The 22,368-nt window shown below is 42.8% G+C and overlaps 1 protein-coding gene across 1 annotated transcript; it reads left to right on the top strand.

Annotated features, from left to right (window-relative positions):
- Nucleotides 1-4,685: 4,685 nt before the first annotated feature.
- LOC109243140 (pentatricopeptide repeat-containing protein At5g15340, mitochondrial) lies at nucleotides 4,686-6,784 on the top strand. Its single transcript, XM_019410039.1, has one exon. The coding sequence runs from the start codon at nucleotides 4,845-4,847 to the stop codon at nucleotides 6,741-6,743; it is 1,899 nt and encodes a 632-aa protein (XP_019265584.1). The 5' UTR covers nucleotides 4,686-4,844; the 3' UTR covers nucleotides 6,744-6,784.
- The last annotated feature ends 15,584 nt before the right edge of the window (nucleotides 6,785-22,368 follow it).

A 22,368-nucleotide genomic window follows, 5' to 3' on the forward strand; every position in this document is an offset into this window, starting at 1 on the left:
TGCCGGTCAATACTTCGGGTATTTCCTCGATGGCTTTGATATGGTCGGGTTGACCTCAATGCCTCTTTATGATACCAGAAAGCTGAGGAACTTGCCCGAGGTTACGCCGAAGGCACACTTTTCGGGATTTAGCTTCATGCCATATCGCCTTAGTATATCGAAGGATTCCTTCAGATGGTCGATGTGGTCTTCCTTCCTTTTTTATTTGACCAACATATCGCCCCTGCATTCTTCAACCCGAACATCTTGGTGACCAGCCTTTGATAAGTCGCCCCTGCATTCTTCAACCCGAATGGCATGACTCTGTAGCAATACGTCCCCTGATGGGTGATGAAAGTGGTCTTTTCCTGGTCCTCCTCCTCCATGAGGATTTGGTTGTAACCTGAGTAGGCGTCCAAGAANTAATACTTGTTTAGCCTAGCAATTTTCTGTGTAAAATTCAAAATCATAAACAGTTTAAGTTTGCAATTGAGTTGGAGTTAATGGTTGGTCACGTTGAGTACAATTCTAAGCAAATGTTCAATGCAAATGTTGACGATTCTAGGTCAGTAATCGAAGTTAATAGTTCACGCTAGTTTTAGTTGTTTACTCATCAGTTGGTTCTTAAATTTAAGTGTTGATCAAAGGGTGAAATAGCTGTGGCATGGTGATTGTGTGAATTCCAGTTTTGTTCCATCATCAGTGTGTTCCGAATTAAGCCTTGCTGCTGGGCTCACGTTAGCCCAATGGCATGAAGCCTTGATAACCACTGGTTGTCTAATTTCTGGCCCTCATTTGGGCCTGAAGCCCAATTTAATTGCACTCTCGCGTATTGGGCTATTTTGGGGCCTAGTAAACTGAAAATCATAGAGTTGAGATTTAAGCCTCTTCGAATGTGACCAGCCTTTGATAAGTCGCCCCTGCATTCTTCAACCCGAATGGCATGACTCTGTAGCAATACGTCCCCTGATGGGTGATGAAAGTGGTCTTTTCCTGGTCCTCCTCCTCCATGAGGATTTGGTTGTAACCTGAGTAGGCGTCCAAGAAACTTAACAACTCGTGTCCCGTCGTTGTGTCGATGAGTTGATCGAGGTGAGGCAACGGAAAGGACTCTTTCGGGCAGGCCTTGTTTAGGTCCATGAAATCCACGCACATCCGCCACTTTTTATTTTTCTTTTTCACCATGACCACGTTGGCTACCCATTGGGAGTATTTCGACTCTCTGATGGAGCCGTTAGCGAGTAGTTTTTCCACTTGATCACGGACGGCCTCATTGATTGCGGCGTTGAATTTTCTTTTTATTTGTCGTACCCGCAGGTAGTGGATCGATGTTGAACTTGTGTGTGGCAATGTCTTTCGGAATACCTGGCATATCTGCATGGTAGAAAGCAAACATATCGGCGTTGTCAATTAAAAATTTATGAAATTTACGTGGTTCTGAGAGTTTATGGCCAATGTAAGCCTTTTTGCTGTGGTCGCTATTGTCTAGTTGGACGGGGTCGAGGTCTTCTACCGTTGACCCTGTGGCCTCCACGGCGTCGGGATCCTTGATGACGTCTTTTTGTTCGTCGAGTTCGGGCTCCAACTTTGGTAATTGCTATGCTCCTGAGCCTATTGCCTTTAACTGTTGGGTGTGTGTACAATCTTGGGCGATGCGGTAGCATTCTTGGGCTGTGCGCTATTCGCCTCGGATGCTGAATATCCCCCACGGAGTGGGAAACTTGATTACTTGATATAAGCTGAACGGGATGGCCCCCATGGCGTGTATCCAGGGTCGCCCTATGATGGCGTTGTAAGCTGTGTCCTGGTTCATGACATGAAATGTTGTTTCTAGGGTGACGCCCCCGGCCAAAACGGGCAGCGTTATCTCCCCTGAGTTTCGCTCAACTGCATTGTTAAAACCTGTTAGCGTTATGCCGCGTGGTACTATCTTGTCCTCGAGTCTCATTTATGCGAGAACTCGAGGGTGAATAATACACGCGCTGCTCCCATCGTCTACTATTATTTTTTTACATCAGTATTTGAAATACGTAAAGTAATGACAAGAGCATCGAAGTGAGGAAAGGTCAAACCATGGGTATCTGACTTATCGAAGATGATACTATCTTCGAGGTCATCATACCATTCATGGATGATCGACCGCTTCAGTTTATGTGTGGTGGTGAACTTCACGTGATTGACTGCTGCTTCGTCGTCTCTACCGATGATCATTTGGATGGTGCGGGCGGGGGAAGGTGGCTTTGGAGGGCCTTGGTGTTGTTCTCGTCCACGACCGAAGTTGGTTCTTCCTCGGTCGCTCATCAGCTCTTTTAAATGTCCTTGGTGGAGCATGTTCACTACTTCTTGTCGGAGGGCTATGTAATCTTCGGTCTTGTGGCCTCGTTCCTGATGGAACTCGCAGAGGGCATTCGACTTTCTGGTGTTTGGGTCTGACCTCATCTTTTGCGGCCACTTCACCTTCGGGCCGAGCTTCCCTAGTGCGTACACTATTTCTGAAGGGGAAACACAAAAGTTGTGAGCAGATAAGAGTGGAGGCATACCTTTTCGTTTCGCTGAATCCCTGTATGTGGCCTGGACGGCCCTTCTATATGGCGAGGAGATGGTGGGATGGCTATTCTGACATATGGTTGGTGCCTGTTCCGGTTGAGGCGTGGACCTGAATGGCCTCTTCGGCTGTCATTACGGCGGTCTTTCCTCGACTCCGTTTGGACTAACGTTAGCCGTTGGGTTGGACCGTTGAGGTCATCCTCGTCTGCTTTCACCTCGGTGCAATAGGCGTTGTGAATTTCTTCCCAAGTGGTGGGAGGGTATTTCATGAGTCTGCTTAACAACTTTCTGGTCACCCTCGACCTATTCCTGTTCAACCCATTTTGGAAAGCTGCCACCGCCATCCCTTCTGATACGTTTGGCAAGCTCATTCTTACTCTGTTGAACCGGGGGAGGAAGTCTCTGAGTCCCTCACCAGGCGATTGTCTGACGGCGAATATGTCATTCACCCTGGCCTCTAACTTCTTAGCCCCGCCGTGGGTGGTGACGAACTTGCCGGCCATTTCCTCGAACGTTGTTATTGAACGTGCTGGTAATTGTGAGTACCATGTTAAGGCTCCCCCTATTAGGGTTTCGCCGAACTTCTTCACCAACACTGATGGTACCTGCTCTTTTGAGAGGTCGTTGCCTTTTATTGCTATGACGTAATGAATGATGTGATCTTCGCGGTCTGTTGTGCCGTCGTATATCTTCAAATATGGTGGCATTTTGAAGGTCTTGGGTATGGCGTGTGGGGCTGCCTCCTCGCTATATGGTTGTTTGACGAACCGGCCGACGTCCCGTTTTGGTAGCAGTTTTGGGGCACCCGGTATCTTATCAACCTTTTCTTGATGCTCCCTCATTTGGTCGCGGAGCGCTTTATTCTCGTTCTCCATTTCTTCCAATTTCTTTAGAATGGCCGCAAGTGCATTATTAACTGCATCAACAGCGGTGTGAGTGTTACCTGTTGGGAGAGGAGCGGGAGCGGGTTGCTCGTTGGTGGTTGCTGTGGCATCCGCTCGTGCGACGCTTCTACTCGCCCCTTGAACGGGTTTGTCGAGTATGTTGTTTAGAGTACTTGTCAACCACGTCTCCAGTAGTTTTTTTACTGCTGGTGGCGCTTCCTCAATCGTGGACGTGGAGTCTCCCTTCACCGTGAAGCGGTTACACTTCCATGAGGGGGAGGTGAGTCACTCCGCCTGGATGTAGCGCTCAGCGTCACATTCTCCTCGTCTTCTCTGTCAACCTCATTGATGGTGTTCAAAAGGTTGGCGTTGACGTCCACTACTGCTTTCAGTCTTTCATCTCCCTTTCCTGCCATTGTTAGTTTGCAAATGAGAAAACGATGGCTGCTGTCGTTTTTTTTTTTATCTGGAAGAAACTAAAAGTTTAACTAGAAACTCCCCACAGATGGCGCCAAATTATTTTACCAAAAAAGTGTTAAACATTTTCTTAAAACGAATTAATAAAAAAATAGGGGGTGAATCCTAGTTAAATATAATAACTACTAAATATGAAGACTTAAAGCGTTAACGACGTAGAATCGTGTCCGATAGTATTGAATGCCAATTAAGAGTGCTCAATGATTGTCAATGAATGCCATAAAGATAGCTTGCAATAGATAATGACAATAAATGTAATAAGAAGAAACTTGTCACCCAAATGTTAGATGACTTATATCATTCTCCTTTCTGACAACAACGTGGGGATAATATAGAACGAAGGTGGACCAGAGATCCTTGGATCTTGCGAGTAAAAGATATATGTGGAATCAGTGGACAAGACAAGCTTTGTTTGTATATCCTCTGTAGTCAACCTTTACAATTTGTTCTTCTCTCAAAAGTTTAGAGATCCCATTTTTGTTCTTTATCTCTTCCTATTTATAGGGATATTCCTAAAAAACCCTAAAAAGTACAACTGAAAGAATATCCAATGGAATATTCCTTCTTTCTATTCTAAACTTATTCTACCCGTTGCTTCCGCACACTCTTTACTTGACCTCGGCACTAATCCTTCTTAAGACAACTCCTCGCCATTGTGCCGTGGTCGGCTTAATCCTCGACCACGTCCATTTGCAGTTATTAAGTCCGGTCCAAATTTTGACCAATGCACTCTGCTTGGTCCAAAAAAAAGGCCATAAATAGATGTATTTTAAAAGACATCATTAACTTACCAAAAGTTAGTCCCCAAATTCTGTTAAGCTTGATAGCTAATCACCTCTAAACGCCGTCCCACTTTATATTTTCCCTCTTTCTTATATCGTACCCTCGCTATAACATCATATTCCTATTATATGCTGAATTTAGATCCATTTTTGAAACAAGTATACTAGCTTTCTCATGATATGGCGAACCGAGTGTACTCTCTCATTGCTGGCTCGCCACTATCGGACCCTTTTCAGAACTTGCGCTCGATATCTAGCTTTGGACGTGGGACAAAAGCTCCACGCTTCCGTTGTCAACACAGGCCTCGAATCCTTCCCAAACACATTTATCCGTAATGCTATTCTCCACATGTATGCAGCGTGTGGGTGTGTTCTCTCTGCACGCAAGATGTTTGATAAAATTCCGCTATCATACAAAGACACTGTCGACTGGACAACATTGATGGGCTGCTATGCACACGGAAGGTTGCCCCTTGATGCCCTCAGCTTGTTTGTTGATATGAGGAAGAGCAACGTTCCGATTGATGAATTTACTATGGTTATTGTGTTCCTTGCATGCGCGAAATTGGGGTGTGATCAATTTGGAGTTCAGGGACATGGTTGTTTGGTCAAAATGGGGTTTAGTTCAAGTATTAAAGCATGTAATGCTGCTATGGATATGTACGTGAAGTGTGGGTTAATTGATAAGACAAGAAGGATTTTTAATGAGATGGGAGCAAAGAGTCTGGTTTCTTGGACTGTGCTCTTGGGGGGATTGGTGAAGTGGGAAGGTTTGGAAAAAGCAAGGTTGTTGTTTGATCAAATGCCTGAGAGAAATGAAGTAGCTTTGACAATAATGGTTGCAGCGTATATTGAGAACGGCTTAACCAAGGAAGCTTTTGGGCTTCTATGTAACATGGTATTTGAATCTGGATTTGAGTTGAATTTTGTGACACTTTGTTCATGGTTATCAGCTTGTGCACAGTCAGGGAATGTGATGTTGGGTAAATGGGTACACATGTATGCTTTGAAGATGATAAAACATGAAATCGATATAATGGTGGCAACTGCCTTGATTAACATGTATGCTAAATGTGGGAGGATTGATGATGCTTTTCGAGTTTTCAAGGTGATGCCTCAAAGGAACGTAGTTACATGGAATACCATGCTAAGCGGACTGGCAATGCAGGGAAAGGGAGATATGGTATTGGATTTGTTTGCTCAGATGGTTAGAGAGGTCAAACCAGATGATGTAACATTTACAGCTGTGTTAAGTGCTTGTAGTCACTCAGGTTTAGTTGTTCAAGGTCGCCACTTATTCTATAGCCTTGAATCATCATATGGAATAAAGCCTTCTGTAGAGAACTATTCTTGCATTGTGGATCTTTTGGGCCGAGCAGGACATCTTGAAGAAGCAGAGTCCATAATCAGAGGAATGCCGATTGCCCCCAATGAAGTTGTGTTGGGATCACTATTGGGGTCCTGCAGTGTCCATAAAAACCTTGAGCTGGGGGAATGCCTAATGAAAGAGCTGGTCCAAATGTATCCTGATAACACCGAGTATCATGTCTTGCTTTCCAACATGTACTCTTTAGCTGGAAAAGATGACGAGGCAGATTCTATTCGAGTAGTTCTTAGAAACAGAGGGATAAGAAAAGTGCCTGGCATGAGTTCTATTTATGTTGGTGGCCAAATTCATTGCTTCAGTGCAGGAGATACATTGCATCTGCAAAGTCAAGAGATATATATGATGTTGGATGAGATGATTCAGAAAATAAGAGTGGCTGGCTATGTACCAGACACAGCCTGCCAAAAGTTTTCAGGATCTGATAATGGTGGGTATTACAGTAACAGCCATGAGGAGAAGGAGCAGGCATTGTTCACTCACAGCGAGAAGTTGGCTGTTTGTTTTGGGCTCATAAGCATACCGGCTGGCATGCCTCTTTATATTTTCAAGAATTTAAGGATATGCCGAGATTGTCATTCTGCCATGAAGATTGTTTCCAAAGTATATAATAGAGAAATTGTAATAAGAGATCGTAGTCGCTTTCACTGTTTCAAGCTAGGTTCATGCTCTTGTTCTGACTATTGGTGACAAGAGTCAAAAGGACGTCAAATGAAAAGAGAAAAATCTATAAATAGTTTGTTTATCATTTATATAATTGTTAATTTTATTTTTTAAAATAAATATGAATATGCTAGTTGTGGTTGATTTGGCTCTTTGGGGACTGTTCAGTGAGGTGGTAACGGAAGTAGTAAGAACTGATAATTTTGAGATAGCATTTATCTATATCTATATACATATAAGTGGGAAGATCCTAAGGCAAAAGTTAAATTACAAAAATACCCTTTTAAATAGTTTCAATATCTTATTTATAAAATAAAAATCTAACGGTACACACACCAAGGAACGCTTCGTATCTCATTAAGGGTCACAACTATTAGTGGTGGCCTTGATAAGCAGTGTAGTTTTGGTGGAACTTGAAACAAAAATGCTTTTTCTAAACATTGTTGGATACTTTCAAATAGAAAACGGAAGGACTGAACCTCTCAACTCTCTAGGAGAGCAAGAGATTATAATGAGACAGATTGTGTACCCCAAGATACATCCATACTTTCGTGAGTATTCATACATTTTATAGCATTTCTATCGAGATACATGTACATATATCAGGCTTGATTGTTATATCATTCATGTGTCGCTTACTCTAATAGCCTTTTCACTAATATGCTGGAAATATATTAATCCGTCTAAATGATTATATATAAATAAAAGAAAAACAAATAGTGTTGGTGTCTTTTTAAAAGACTGTTACGTTGCTTACTCCTAATCTTTTGATAATAGTAGATATTTCTCGAGGTTATATTGTTAATGTTTGTAAATTGAACGAAAATGGAGAAGAATGAAACTAGGGTTCATGTTCAAAGAAGAAGCTTCCAGAGAGTTTTTCGTTACTTCCTTTGAAGAGTTACTACAAAAGAATATCTGAACTACTATTTACATTGGGTCAGAAAGAAAATCAACTAAGAGAAAAAAGTGGGCCGCGTCTGTTAATAAATACAACTGGGCCAAATCTTAATGAACTAACTAACAACAGGCCCAAATCTAATAACTAACATCAGGTAACTCCAATACCCCCCCCCCCCCATCAAGTTGGAGGGTGGTAACACGCCCAACTTGCCAAGCAACAACCTGTGATGTGCACCTGTCAAATACTTAGTAAAGATGTCAGCAAGCTGAGAAGAGGTAGGAACATGATGTAAAGAAATAAGGCCATCTGCCAACTTAGTGCGGATGAAGTGACAATCAACTTCAATATGTTTCGTGTGCTCATGGAAAACAGGATGTTTAGCGATGTGAAGGGCAGTCAAGCTATCACAGAAAACAGGAATAGAGCTGGACAAAGGCATACCCAAATCTGCTAACAAACGAACCAACCAAACTAGTTCAGCCACCACTTTACTCATGGCCCGGTATTCTGCTTCAACAGAAGACAAGGAGACGACGGCTTATTTCTTAGATTTCCAGCTAATAAAACTACCCCTTAAAAACACACAATATCCAGAAACTGATCTCCGCGAATCAGAACAAGAAGCCCAATCACTGTCACAAAAGGCTTGTACAGAAAAATCAGAAGAACCATTGAGGTGAACCCCAACATCACGTGTACCTTTCAAATACCTTAGAACATGTAACGCAGTAGTCATATGGGGCAAACGAGGTGACTTAAGAAACTGACTCAAGTGTTGCACAGCAAAACATAAATCCGGCCTGGTATGAGTGAGAAAATTCAATTTTCCAACTAAACTTCTATAAGACTCAGGATTGGGCAGCAAGACCCCAACATCAGACTTGAGTTTAACACATAACTCAAGTGGGGAAGAAACAGGAGAAGCATTAGAACATCCATATTCAGCAACTAACTCCGAAACAAATTTTCTTTGATGAAGAAGTACCCAGAATCAACATATAACAACTCAATTCCCAGAAAATAGTTAAGTAATCCTAAGTCTTTAATTTTAAAATGATCATTTAAAAACATTTTGAGAGCATTGATCTCTGTAGGATCATCCCCAGTAAGGATAATGTCATCCACATAGACAGCAAGAAACACAGTAGATGAGTCGGACCTTTTGATGAAAAGAGAGTAATCATTTAAAGAATGTGTGTAACCTCTAGTGCAAAGTGCTTGTGACAACTTAGCATACCATTGTCCATAGGCTTGTTTTAAGCCATAAAGGGACTTTTGCAACTTACAAACCAAAGGAGAAGTAAATTTAGAAGACGAAGCAACTGTGAGACCTTGGGAAAACTTCATATATATTTCCTCATCTAGGTCCCCATGAAGGAATGCATCATTCACATCCAATTGATACAAGGACCACCCTTTTTTAATGGCAAAAGCAACTAGACACCTAATAGTACACATTTTGACAACCGGAGAAAAAGTTTCATTAAAATCAATAACTTCAATTTCAGTATCACCCCTTACAACCAATCTTGCCTTATATCTTTCTACACTCTCATCAGCCTTGTACTTAATTTTATACACCCATTTACATCCAATAGGCTTCTTACCCTTAGGTAACTAAACTATAGACCAAGTGTTATTAGCTTCTAAGGCCTCAAATTCTTTTCTCATGGCTTCCTGCCAGACTAAACTAGTAGCTGCCTGAGAATATGAATGAGGCTCAACTTGAGTTGTGTGTGCAGCAGAGAGAGATAAAGTAGTTGAGCTTGAAATGGAAGGAAGAATTTGCACAACAAAGTCACTAAGATGTGAAGGTAATGTGTGATTTCTGGTGCTTTTTCTAGTAGCAAGGAGAGAGGAAGATGTTGAAGGAGCAGAAGTAGAGGGAAGATCAGAAGGAATGACTATATCAGGAGGAGAAACAGAAGGTATAGAGGAGGAAGGAACATCATGTAACGATCCGACCCGTCGTCTCATGTATTACAGCCCCGTTTCCCCCATTTACTGCTTCTTCATGTTTCATTATCAGCAACGAGTGAGTTATAGTTGAATTGAATTGGTTTGGATAGGAAATGAGACACTTAGTCTCTTTAACGAAGGCTTAAGTTGGAAAGGTCAACCGGACGTTGACTTATGAGTTAGAAGGCTCGGATGTGATTTCCGGTGATTCGGTTAGCTTCGGGGGATGATTTGTGACTTGGGAGTGCGATCGGAATTGATTTTGGAGGCCCGGTGTAGAATTAGGCTTGAATTGGCGAGGTTAGTATTTTGGCGAATTCCGGTGGATGGGTGAGAATTTGATCCGGGGGTCGGAATGGAATTCCGAGAGTTGTTGTAGCTTCGTTAGGTAATTTTGGATATGTGTGCAAAATTTCAGGTCATTCGGAGGTGTTTTGGTCGGGTTTTTGATCGAATGCGTAATTCGGAAGTTTTTAAGAAACTTAGGCTTGAATTCGATGTGATTTGATGGCTTTAGCGTTGTTTGATGTGGTTTGATGATGGGAACAAGTTTGAATGAGGTTTTAGGATGTATTGGTATTTTTGGTTGAGGTCCCGGGGGCCTCGGGGTGAATTCGGGTGGTTAAACGAAGAATTCGGAGTTTGTTGCAGGTTTGAAGTTGCTGGTTCTGTCATTTCCGCATCTGCGGAAAAGGGACCGCATAAGCGGTTCCGCAGATGCGGCGTATTGATCGCAGAAGCGGTCCTTGAGGGACCAGGGCTTTCCGCAGAAGCGGACGAAGTTCCGCAAAAACGGTCACCGCAGAAGCGGTTTTGGGACCGCAGAAGCGGTTTTGGGACCGCAGAAGCGGTTTTGGGACCGCAGAAGCGGTCCTGGGCGACTTGAAGGAAAACCGCAGATGCGGTGAGTAGGCCGCAGAAGCGGAAACCGCAGAAGCGGTGAAATTGTCGCAGAAGCGAAAACAACTGTTACAGAAGGGTTTTTTTATATTGTTTTCATCCGCGAACAAGAGTTGGTTTCCACCATTTTAAAGCGGTTTTGAGAGCTTTGAGCGAGAATTTTCGAGGGCTTTGACTGAGAATCAATTGGAGGTAAGTTCCTTGGTCTAAATATTCGAGTTTATGGTAGAAATTACATGTAAATTGTGGAAAATTCATCAAAAACGGGTCAAGCTAGGGCTTGAAAAGTTGTGATGTAAAAACGGATTTTGAAAGNTTTAAGGAAGGCTTAAGTTGGAAAGGTCAACCGGACGTTGACTTATGAGTTAGAAGGCTCGGATGTGATTTCCGGTGATTCGGTTAGCTTCGGGGGATGATTTGTGACTTGGGAGTGTGATCGGAATTGATTTTGGAGGCTCGGTGTAGAATTAGGCTTGAATTGGCGAGGTTAGTATTTTGGCGAATTCCGGTGGATGGGTGAGAATTTGATCCGGGGGTCGGAATGGAATTCCGAGAGTTGTTGTAGCTTCGTTAAGTGATTTTGGATATGTGTGCAAATTTTTAGGTCATTCGGACATCGTTTGGTCGGGTTTTTGATCGAAAGTGCATTTCGGAAATTCTTGAAGAACTTAGGCTTGAATCCGATGTGAATTGATGATTTTAGTGTTGTTAGGTGTGTTTTGATGATTGGAGCAAGTTCGTATGATGTTTTAAGACATGTTGGTGCTTTTGGTTGAGGTCCCGGGGGCCTCGGGGTGATTTCGGAAGGCTATCGGGATGAAATTCAAGTTGAAGAAATGGCAGATTTTGCTGGTATCTGGTATGTTCGCTTCTGCGAAAATGGACCGCATAAGCGGTTCCGCAGAAGCGTAATCTTGGTCGCAAAAGCGGTCTGGAGTGGAGTTGGGCAGTTCCGCAGAAGCGGAACACTTTTCGCTTAAGCAAGTCCGCAGAAGCGGACAGGCGGTCGCAGAAGCGGATTTGGCCAGGAGGTGAGCTTCCGCAGAAGCGGAAATTTGTGTCGCAGAAGCGGCCCTTGAGTTTTAATGAAATTCCGCATAAGCGGACAGAAACCGCAGAAGCGGTTGCGCGGAAGCGGGCGTGGGGACCGCAGAAGCGGAAACCCCTGAAGCTAGTAAGAGTTTTATATTCATTTTGTTCCGCGAGGGTTATGTTATTTCCACCATTTTTAAGCGAGCTTGGGTGCTATTGGACGGAATTGAAGGGGGATTTCGACTAGGTGTGATTAGAGGTAAGTCCCTTGGCCTAAATACATGGAACTTTGATAGATTTAACATGGAAATTGGTTGAAATTCTTCAAAAAGGGGTAAAGCTAGGGCTTGAGTTTTGATATTTTAAATTGGGATTTGAAAGGTCATTTGAGCTCAGATTTGGGAGTTCTTGGTATGTATGAACTCGTGGCGAGACGATGAATCCGGTAATGTGAGTTTTGTAATTTTTCGAGAAGTGGGCCCGGGGCTCGGGTTTTGCTAGTTTCGAGATTTCTGCTATTTCTCGATTGTTTTCGATTGGGTATTGTTCCCTTAGCATATTGTGATGTATTCGCTCTGATTTTGGTTAGATTCAACGCGCGTGGAGGCCGATTCGAGGGGCAAAGGCGTCGCGAGCTAGGGATTTCACCGGTTCGAGGTGAGTAATACTTGTAAATGATATCCTGAGGGTTTGAAACCCCGGATTTGCACATCATAGTGCTGTATTGTGGTGACTTGCACGCCAGGTATGAGCGTGGGGTAGAGCACCGTTGGGGATTGCGATTTGAAATGTGCAGTCATATTGTTAAAGTTTAAAGACTTAAATTGCATTTTTCTGATGTTTTGAGTTAAAAGCTATTACTTGACATTGCCCAAGTGGCTCATTTGCATGTTCTGGACTGTGGATGGATCGGGCTGCACGCCGCAGCGATGCTATGATGATATTGCGCTTGGGCTATAGGAGCCCTTCCGGAGTCTGAACCCCCACAGTGAGCGCGGGTACCCAAATGGATCGGGCTGTACGCCGCAACGGTCATGTGCATTGCATTGCATTCATGCATTGGTTCCTGTTTGTACTACGTGTCATGACATTCAGCACTCTCATGTCATTGGCATCCATGCTACTTCTTGCACTGTTTACCAGACGCCCTGGTGTTAATTGTTAGTGGAGTGCTGTGCCCGAGGGGCTGGCTTATGTGCGGACTTGCATTATCTGAATACACATTCATTTGCTTGACTGTTGTAAAAGGATATTTTCAAAAGAGGTTTTTAAACTGAGCTAGATATTTTCTAAAGGATTTTTTTTCACTGTCTTACTATTTTCTAAAAAGGGTTGTACTGTCCTATATAGCATGATGGAGTGCTCTTACGTGATTTCTTGCCTCTCAGTTATTCTTATTACCACTGAATTGGAAGTACTCACTTTACTCCCTGCACCTCGCGTGCAGTTGCAGGTATTGTTTCACCCGGTAGCGGGTTATTAGCGGATTGAAGGTATTGTTATTGTAGCTGAGCAAGGTGACCGCCAGCGTTCGCGGCACCGGATGTTGTCTTTTGTTTTCCAGAAATTTTACTTGTATATATTTATTGGCATGTAGTTGTGTTAAGGTTTCCTTAGATGCTTGTGACTTGTGATACCCCGGTCGGGTAGTAATTAACAGTTTCTAATGCCATTAAGTTGTATCTTCTATTCATTTATGTTTAATAATTGTTAGTGAAAGGATTAGGGTTAGTTGGCTGGCCTTGTCTTCACGAGAGGCGCCATCACGACCGGGTATGGGAATTGGGTCGTGATACATGTTCATTAAACCCGTATCCCCTTCAGCATTGTGTGATCTATCTGTTCCCCTTTCCCCATGATCCTTGTATGCAATCATGTACTGTTGAACTATGGTTCTGCTGTTTTCTTTTAAAACAAACCCCCCTTATTTTCGAAAACTCTTCTTCCTGCACTTCACACTACTCTTAGAAAATAGGTTCTGCCCCCTTCGTGTGAGCATTGCTTTGAGTACCTCTGAGTACTCACTGAACTTTGACACACAAGGCTGGTATTCCACACTGCACATGTCCTGCATTTTCTTTTAAATTTCTAGGTGCTGGTATTGGCCAGGGACCCAATGGGGCCCTAGGGAGCTTTGCCGCACCTAGACCATGGCAAAGGCTGTGAACTCGAAGGGGTTGAGGTTGGAAGACTGGGCCTGGTTGAAGGCTCCCTATAGAATAACTTCTTATTTTTGTTCTTATTTACTGTAATTCAGATGATACTGGTTTGTAATAATTAGTAAACAAACGATTGGGGTTGAATAGTGAATATGGGGGAGGGTTATGCATGCTTAGTATAAATAATGGGTAGAAAACATGCTTATAGAATTTTATTTACTTATCTGCGCAATAGGTAACCTGTATAGGCCATGCATCTCATTCATTAGAAATCCTGCTTTAGGTTCTTTACTTTCAGCCTGTCATTACGCTCGTCTTGTAACCACGATTAGTTAATAACTAGCAGATAATTAACAACAAGCTAAATAATTTGTCATTACTGCATTGGCATGTTAGAAACCATGATTTAGGTACTTCTATGTGCATTAGATATCCTGCCCTTAGGACTTCTCACTCGTTCGAGTTGCAGTAGTTAATTCACGTTTGTCTAATAACTTTGTTAAAATATGGCTAAGTGGTTTGAAAGATTTTTTGCAAATACTTTATCACGCGTACCTTTATAAATCAGAATCGAAATATGTATGTTCATTCTCTAAAATAATCATACAATGTACAACGACGCCTAGGCAAACTTTAGGCCCTATAATAATTGATTAATTGTGTTGCTATTAGCCCAAAACCAACCAACTTCTTTTAATTTCAACTTTGCCTTTCCTATTCTTGTTTTGATTTTCTGAGGCTCACTTAGCTTTCTTTCTTAAAACAAAACTCTGCTGAAAACGATTTTGAAATGATCCATCCATCTTACTCTTACTAAGTTTCTGATTTCCATCACTGGATTCCCAATCTCTGCCTAGAGTCGTGCTATTACTGTTCTTACTTCGTTTTTTTTAAAACCAAGTCTAAATTGCTGTAAAAGTCCCTATCTTTTGAGATCTTAATTATGTTTAAGTCATGCTACTTATGTGTTTTGTTTGAGGAGGTATACATGAGCCTTTATATGTTTACATGCTTCCCCCAACATGCAGTATGTGTTTTTTGTATGTCGCCTTAGATTTTACCCTTTGAAACCAATCAGCCTAATATCCCACCTTGTAGGACTAGTAGTCCTAAATGCCTCTGGGACTGATAGGATGGGACGGGTAATAGCATGCAATAAGTAAAACGAGACCATTCCGCGTTTAATACCTTAACGGNGGGGCTCGGGTTTTGCCAACTTAGTGAATTTTGGTATTTTTCGAGTCTTTTCGATTGGGTTATGTTTCTTTAGCCTATTGTAATGTATTCGTTGTGGTTTTAATCAGATTCGGCGTGCGAAGAGGTTGATTCGAAAGGCAAAGGCATAGCGAGCTAGACTTGTGGCCGGCTTGAGGTGAGTAATAGATGTAGATGATGACCTGAGGGTTTGAAACCACGGTATATCACATTGTGATGCTATATTGAGGCGAGACACGTACTCTATGACGAGTGCGGGGTCGATTGTAACTGGGGATCGTGACCTAGTCCGTTCCGATTGATGTTCGTACTGTGTTCTTGACTAGAAATTGTTTGGTAATCATCCTACTTGGATTTTATGAATATGTTTGGGGCTTTGTGCCTATCATGTGCATCCTTCAGGGATCCTTATCACTGCTTCCATGATGCTTAGCATATTTCATGATATCAGTTCTGAGTTAGACACTGCCTCGAAATGTTTAGTAAATAAATAAAGGTTTAAACACTTAGCTCTATAATTCCTAATAATTGAAACTAAAAATGAACAATTTGACTGTGCCCGAGTGGCTTACATGCATATATATATCTGGACTGAGTGTGGATCGGGCTGCACGCCGCAGCGAATGCTACGATGATATTGCGCTTGGGCTGTAGGAGCCCCTCCGGAGTCTAAACCCCCACAGTAAGCGCGGGTACCCAAATGGATCGGGCTGCGCGCCGCAGCGGTCATGTGCATTGCATTGCATTCATGCATTTATACCTATTTGTCTTACTTGTCCTGGTATTGTTGTTGTTCCACCTTTTTATGTGCTGAATCGCTGATTATAGCTTTATATTGTAATATTTCGGAATTTCTTACTTTCAGCCATTATATATGTTTATTACTCACTGAGTTGGAAGTACTCACTTTACTCCCTGCACCTCGCGTGCAGTTGCAGGTATCGTTCACCCGGTAGCGGGTTATTAGCGGATTGAAGGTATTGTTATTGTAGCTGAGCAAGGTGACCGCCAGCGTTCGCGACACCGGATGTTGTCTTTTGTTTTCCAGAAATTTTACTTGTATATATTTATTGGCCTGTAGTTGTGTTAAGGTTTCCTTAGATGCTCGTGACTTGTGACACCCCGGTCGGGTAGTAATTAACAGTTTCTAATGCCATTAAGTTGTATCTTCTATTTATTTATGTTTAATAATTGTTAGTGAAAGGATTTGGGTTAGTGGCTGGCCTTGTCTTCACGAGAGGCGCCATCACGACCGGGTATGGGAATTGGGTCGTGACAAGTTGGTATCAGAGCCTAGGTTACTAGGTCTCACGAGTCATGAGCAGGTTTAGTAGAGTCTCGCGGAGCGGTACGGGGACGCCTGTATTTCTCCTCGGGAGGCTGCAGAACCTTTAGGAAAACTTCCCATTCTTGGAATTCTTATCGTGCGTACTTGATTCAGCTTGAGATATAACTCTTGAAATTCCTTCCACACGTCTGTATGCGCACATGAGCGCTCAGTAGTATATGTGCCTTGATGGCTTGTGATTCCCCGATCGAGTATGTTGGGCCAGTCTGGAGGACTTGAGGCCGGATCCTTGCCTATGGCTTGAGCACCGAGGTGCTGATTGTGTGAGCAAGTGTTTTGAACTTATATGTTCAGTATTGCCCCTATTAGCCGGAATGGCGGTTTGGTATTCATGTGATGAGTATGTTAGTACTGCGAGATGTAATTATATGACTTGGTAGTGACGAAGAAGTCTGCAGGATAATAGATGAACTGTTAAGTGATTCGACTCCTATTGTGGATTGATGTGTAGCCCGAATTGTGGGCGCGTGAAGAACATTATCGTACCTCCTAGTTGGGAAGTGAAGTGCATTGCATGCGGCGGTATGAGTTCGGACTCAGGAAGACTAATGAATGAGCAACGTATATGATGGTGAAAGGTATGATGAAGTACTAAATTGAGGCGAAGTAGGGGTCATCTCCTGCGGAGTGTTCTTGGGTGGTATGGTCCTTACGTGTATGTTAGAAGATCTCATGTGTAATTGAAGGGTATGTGTTGAAATTTAAAAATTCGGGTCGCTTAAGAGAGTGGACTCAGTTGATGTAGGGATAAATGCGAGGGTTGTAGAGGATTTCAGTACTAGATGATCTGTGTTTTCACAAACTTGTAGATGATTTGAGTTTAATCTCACTATGACATTGTGGCATCATTAGAGTAAAAGTGTTATGAGTTGTTAAGTATGTCTTGATATATGGCTTCGAGCCAAGTTGGGGAGGTTGCTGTTGATTAGCTAATTGCACGGTTATGTGCTATGTTGGTTACATCCCGAGGTATACTGGCGAATCGGTTCTAGTTGCAGAAATTGAGCCGAGGATGGGCGAGTGAAGCAAAATTTCGACAAAGGTTATATTATGTTCCATAGGCTATGAGAATTTCGGAATGTCTAGAGTTGTTGTTGGTAAAGAATGCTCGGTGCATAGAGCAGGAAGTTGCTTGGTTATATTGGGATAAGGGTCTCATTTTACGGTATCGGAGTGTCAATAAAGCACGAGTAGTTCTGTTCGTTAAATCAGGTAATTTGCATATGAATAAGAGAGAATGACTCTCGAGAATGGTTTTAATGTGTTCAAGAATCTACATGTAGCACTCAGGTGTTTTAAGGTGGTGTATGTGACTAAAGACAGTGTTTTCAATAGAAAATGTCAAGACTTGTGGTATTTTTATGTTGATCATGGGATCCTATGTGTCGATACCTGGAAAGTAAAGGAAGCGAATTTAGATTCGCAGAAAGTTCTCAGAGTGAAGTATTCTAGAATGTGGTATTTCTGGGAAACAATTGAGAGAGTATTCAGTGGCCTATGGTTCTTAGACAGTGTGGTCTTATGTTCGAGTCTCGTGTGGTAAGCTTGGATTGAGGCATTGTGATGCTACAACGAGGGAGAAATATCAAGTGGATGATGAATCAAAAAGGGAAATTAGATAGATGGAATAGCTTGATAGTAGACCGAATCGGTATGGTAAGGATGTGATTAATTCTTCGTATGTGTTCGAGGTAATGGGCTTTTACAGGTATTGTGCAGCAAGGCTCTTGAGTTCTGACAGCTTGCTTAGCTTGGTTCGGGTAGAAGGATTCAGTCCTGGCAGTTTAGCTTGTGCAATGGAATTGGGGGAGAGTTCTTGATAAGTTTTACCGTGGTTTAGAGACGTATAAATTGCCTATGGGCATGCGAAGCATGGAGTGTGTAATCATTTCTCTTCTTGATGGGATTGATGGAGAGTTCTTGACTAGTGGAGTACGTAGATGTTTGTGGTTAGGAAGGGAGATGGAGTTCTCATGTTATACTAGTGTGGTATGGTATATGCGATATGTGGTGGAGGATTGGGATTTATTTGTGTAAGGTTACGGTTCTGTTCATAATGGAAAGTCATTAAATTCTTAAGCAGCACGGGCAGCTGCAGGTGATTAAAGAATCGATCTTCAAATGATTAAGGAAAATGGTATTGCCAACCATAGTGATTCGACGGGGGTATATGTTCCAGTAAAAGGGCAATGTAATGTAAACTGATAATACTTCGGTAGTGTTGCGGCATTTGGGATCGACTGTTGATATCTGAGTTTGTTTGATGGCACAGGGAAACTTTAGAATACCTTTCGTGGGATGATTGGGTACTTGAGGTGTGATATGTATTCGTACGGCACAATATGGGATCAGGTGTAGTGATTTGTGTGCTATATGGAGTTGGAGACTAGGAGTTCTCGTGTTCAGGCTATGCAGTTGTTGTAAATCGTGTGTATCGGCACCGTCTAGCGGTTATTGGGAATCAGAGGTCCGAGTGGATCTTTCTTTGCTTGGTATGCCAAATTTTGGATATGATATTGGATTGTAGGCTGGTTGTCTCAGTGTTGGGTTATTCTAGACTATTGTGCTACGGGCTAGGCCGGAAATGCCACGGGTTGAGCGGCAAGGTGCATTGGATTATGTTCTTGCAGAGTGGTATATATTTCAAAAGATGCAGCGGACGGCTGAGAAGGATTGTTTTTCTTAATGGGGCATTCGTGATGGATGTCAGTGCAGAGGTTTCTACCATTGATTCAGTTCCGGTATTGATGACTTTTCGGATGCATTTTTTTTTGTGGCCGGGCATGTCGCCGGGTAAGATGGCGGATTTCGGTATTTATTTGGTGCCGAGCACCGTATCGTACGGCTCTGGCAGGAGTTATAGTAGTGGAAGGAGCAGCTTCAGGCTTCTTGGTATTGAGTTCGTTGGCAGGCCAATGTGACTACGTATTTAGCTTGAGTTAGCTTGGTTAGTCTTGAGTTGTATTGTTGAGGGACAGGTGGATTCGATCGTTATTGAACTTGTTAGTGATCTGGGGAGATCTATGAGTTGCTTTTTCTTTGCTGTGAGGCGTTCTGATTTGTTGGTTATGGGCACACGTGGTGCAGGTCTATTGGGGATTCATAGTGGAAGTCGAGCGGGAAGAGTAATCGGATGTTGCTCGGTAAATGGAGTGTGGGTTATGACCTATCAGGTGGCGTGTCGTATGTTGTTTATTTCACCGTGGGTGCAATGAATTGCCTTGGTTTCAGACATCAAATTGTGTGTGGCTGTCGAATTTTGATCACAGTGTCTTGAGGTGCTCCATGTGTAACAGTGTTTGGATAGGATCGCGCATTGTAGCGAGGCTGCGTTGAGTTATGACATTTCGGGGTAGATTCAGGTGTTCTATTTCTATGATGTGAGACGGGGTCTCAGCCTTGTGTTGTGATGGTACTGATGAGCTTGAAGTACAGCTCTTTTGTTTGAGTTATTTTCATGAATTGAGTATATTCAGGTTGTTTCTTGTTGGTACGCGTATATGCAAGTTGTGACTTAGGCCTGTATTGAGGTATCATATCACCAGAGTGGTGTGTTGGATTCGAGGTGATCCTTAGAGTCATTAATGAATACGAACAGAATTGATTGCAGCTTGTTAGAGAGATAATATCAAGGTATGGCCCGGAAATCTGTTGTGATATTAGTCAAAGGGAAGTGGCTTCATGAATGGTTGATCTGAGGAATGGTTACGGTTTATCGCGTGTTTCATTTATTGTTGGCAGTATATGGAAGTGTTGGAATAAGACTTTAGCTAATAAAAGGTTTTCTATCGGTATTTGGTTATTATGGGCAACTGCTGTAAATAGACTCTATCGTTTCGAGTGTTTGGATTATGTGGTATATCATATGATTTCACCTGAGGTTGCAAGTATGGGTTATTACAGCTGGTTCGCGTTTATTCTGGGTATAGATGTGAGGTTTTGATATTGTGTATGATTTCGAAAAGTGCAATGTGGTTCTATGGTTTATGGTTTAAATGGACTGTGAGATTTCGGCTATATTGTGTTGTCGGACCTATATGAGATAGGGTGACGTGAGATCACCCCGGGTATATGCTTGGTAAAGTTATTCAGCTGTTGGTTAGCTTCTAGGACAACTCTGGGTACACTCGAGGACGAGCGTTGGTTTAAGTTGGGGAGGATGTGACGACCCGACCCGTCGTCTCATGTATTACAGCCCCGTTTCCCCCATTTACTGCTTCTTCATGTTTCATTATCAGCAACGAGTGAGTTATAGTTGAATTGAATTGGTTTGGATAGGAAATGAGACGCTTAGTCTCTTTAAGGAAGGCTTAAGTTGGAAAGGTCAACTGGACGTTGACCTATGAGTTAGAAGGCTCGGATGTGATTTCCGGTGATTCGGTTAGCTTCGGGGGATGATTTGTGACTTGGGAGTGCGATCGGAATTGATTTTGGAGGCCCCGTGTAGAATTAGGCTTGAATTGGCAAGGTTAGTATTTTGGCGAATTTCGGTGGATGGGTGAGAATTTGATCCGGGGGTCGGAATAGAATTCCGAGAGTTGCTGTAGCTTTGTTAGGTGATTTTGGATATGTGTGCAAAATTTCAAGTCATTCGGAGGTGTTTTGGTCGGGTTTTTGATCGAATGCGTAATTCGGAAGTTTTTAAGAAACTTAGGCTTGAATTCGATGTGATTTGATGGCTTTAGCGTTGTTTGATGTGGTTTGACGAGGGGAACAAGTTTGAATGAGGTTTTAGTATGTATTGGTGTTTTTGGTTGAGGTCCCGGGGGCCTCGGGGTGAATTCGGGTGGTTAAACGGAGAATTCGGAGTTTGTTGCAGGTTTGAAGTTGCTGGTTCTGTCATTTCCGCATCTGCGGAAAAGGGACCGCATAAGCGGTTCCGCAGATGCGGCGTATTGGTCGCAGAAGCGGTCCTTGAGGGACCAGGTCTTTCTGCAGAAGTGGACGAAGTTCCGCAAAAGCGGTCACCGCAGAAGCAGTTTTGGGACCGCAGAAGCGGTCTTGGGCGACTTGAAGGAAAACCGCAGATGCGGTGAGTAGGCCGCAGAAGCGGTGAAATTGTCGCAGAAGAGAAAACAACTGTTACAGAAGGGTTTTTTTATATTGTTTTCATCCGCGAACAAGAAATGGTTTCCACCATTTTAAAGCGGTTTTGAGAGCTTTGAGCGAGAATTTTCGAGGGCTTTGACTGAGAATCAATTGGAGGTAAGTTCCTTGGTCTAAATATTCGAGTTTATGGTAGAAATTACATGTAAATTGTGGAAAATTCATCAAAAACGGGTCAAGCTAGGGCTTGAAAATTTGTGATGTAAAACGGATTTTGAAAGGGCATTTGAACTCCGATTTTAGTAAAATTGGTATGTAGACTCGTGGCGAGACGAGGAATCCAGTGATGTAAATTTCGTAATTTTTCGAGAAGCGGGCCCGGGGCTCGGGTTTTGCCAACTTAGTGAATTTTGGTGTTTTTCGAGTCTTTTCGATAGGATTATGTTTCTTTAGCCTATTGTAAAGTATTCGTTGTGGTTTATTAAGATTCGGCGTGCGAAGAGGTTGATTCGAAAGGCAAAGGCATAGCGAGCTAGACTTGTGGCTGGCTTGAGGTGAGTAATAGATGTAGATGATGACCTGAGGGTTTGAAACCCCGGCATATCACATTGTGACGCTATATTGAGGCGAGACACGTACTCTATGACGAGTGCGGGGTCAATTGTGACTGGGGATTGTGACCTAGTCCGTTCCGATTGATGTTCGTACTGTGTTCTTGACTAGAAATTGTTTGGTAATCATCCTACTTGGATTTTATGAATATGTTTGGGGCTTTGTGCCTATCATTTGCCTCCTTCAGGGATCCTTATCACTGCTTCCATGATGCTTAGCATATTTCATGATACCAGTTCTGAGTTAGACACTGCCTCGAAATGTTAAGTAAATAAATAAAGGTTTAAACAGTTAGCTCTATAATTCCTAATAATTGAAGCTAAAAAAATGAACAATTTGACTGTGCCCGAGTGGCTTGCATGCATATATATATCTGGACTGAGTGTGGATCGGGCTGCACGCTGCAGCGAATGCTACGATGATATTGCGCTTGGGCTGTAGGAGCCCCTCCGGAGTCTGAACCCCCACAGTGAGCGC

The sequence above is a fragment of the Nicotiana attenuata genome, unplaced genomic scaffold, assembly GCF_001879085.1.
Source record: "Nicotiana attenuata strain UT unplaced genomic scaffold, NIATTr2, whole genome shotgun sequence".
In the NCBI taxonomy this organism is placed as follows: domain Eukaryota; kingdom Viridiplantae; phylum Streptophyta; class Magnoliopsida; order Solanales; family Solanaceae; genus Nicotiana; species Nicotiana attenuata.

What these genes read in the sequence shown, in the direction of transcription:
- LOC109243140 (XM_019410039.1), top strand. Translation starts at nt 4,845, where the DNA reads ATGATATGGCGAACCGAGTGTACTCTCTCATTGCTGGCTCGCCACTAT.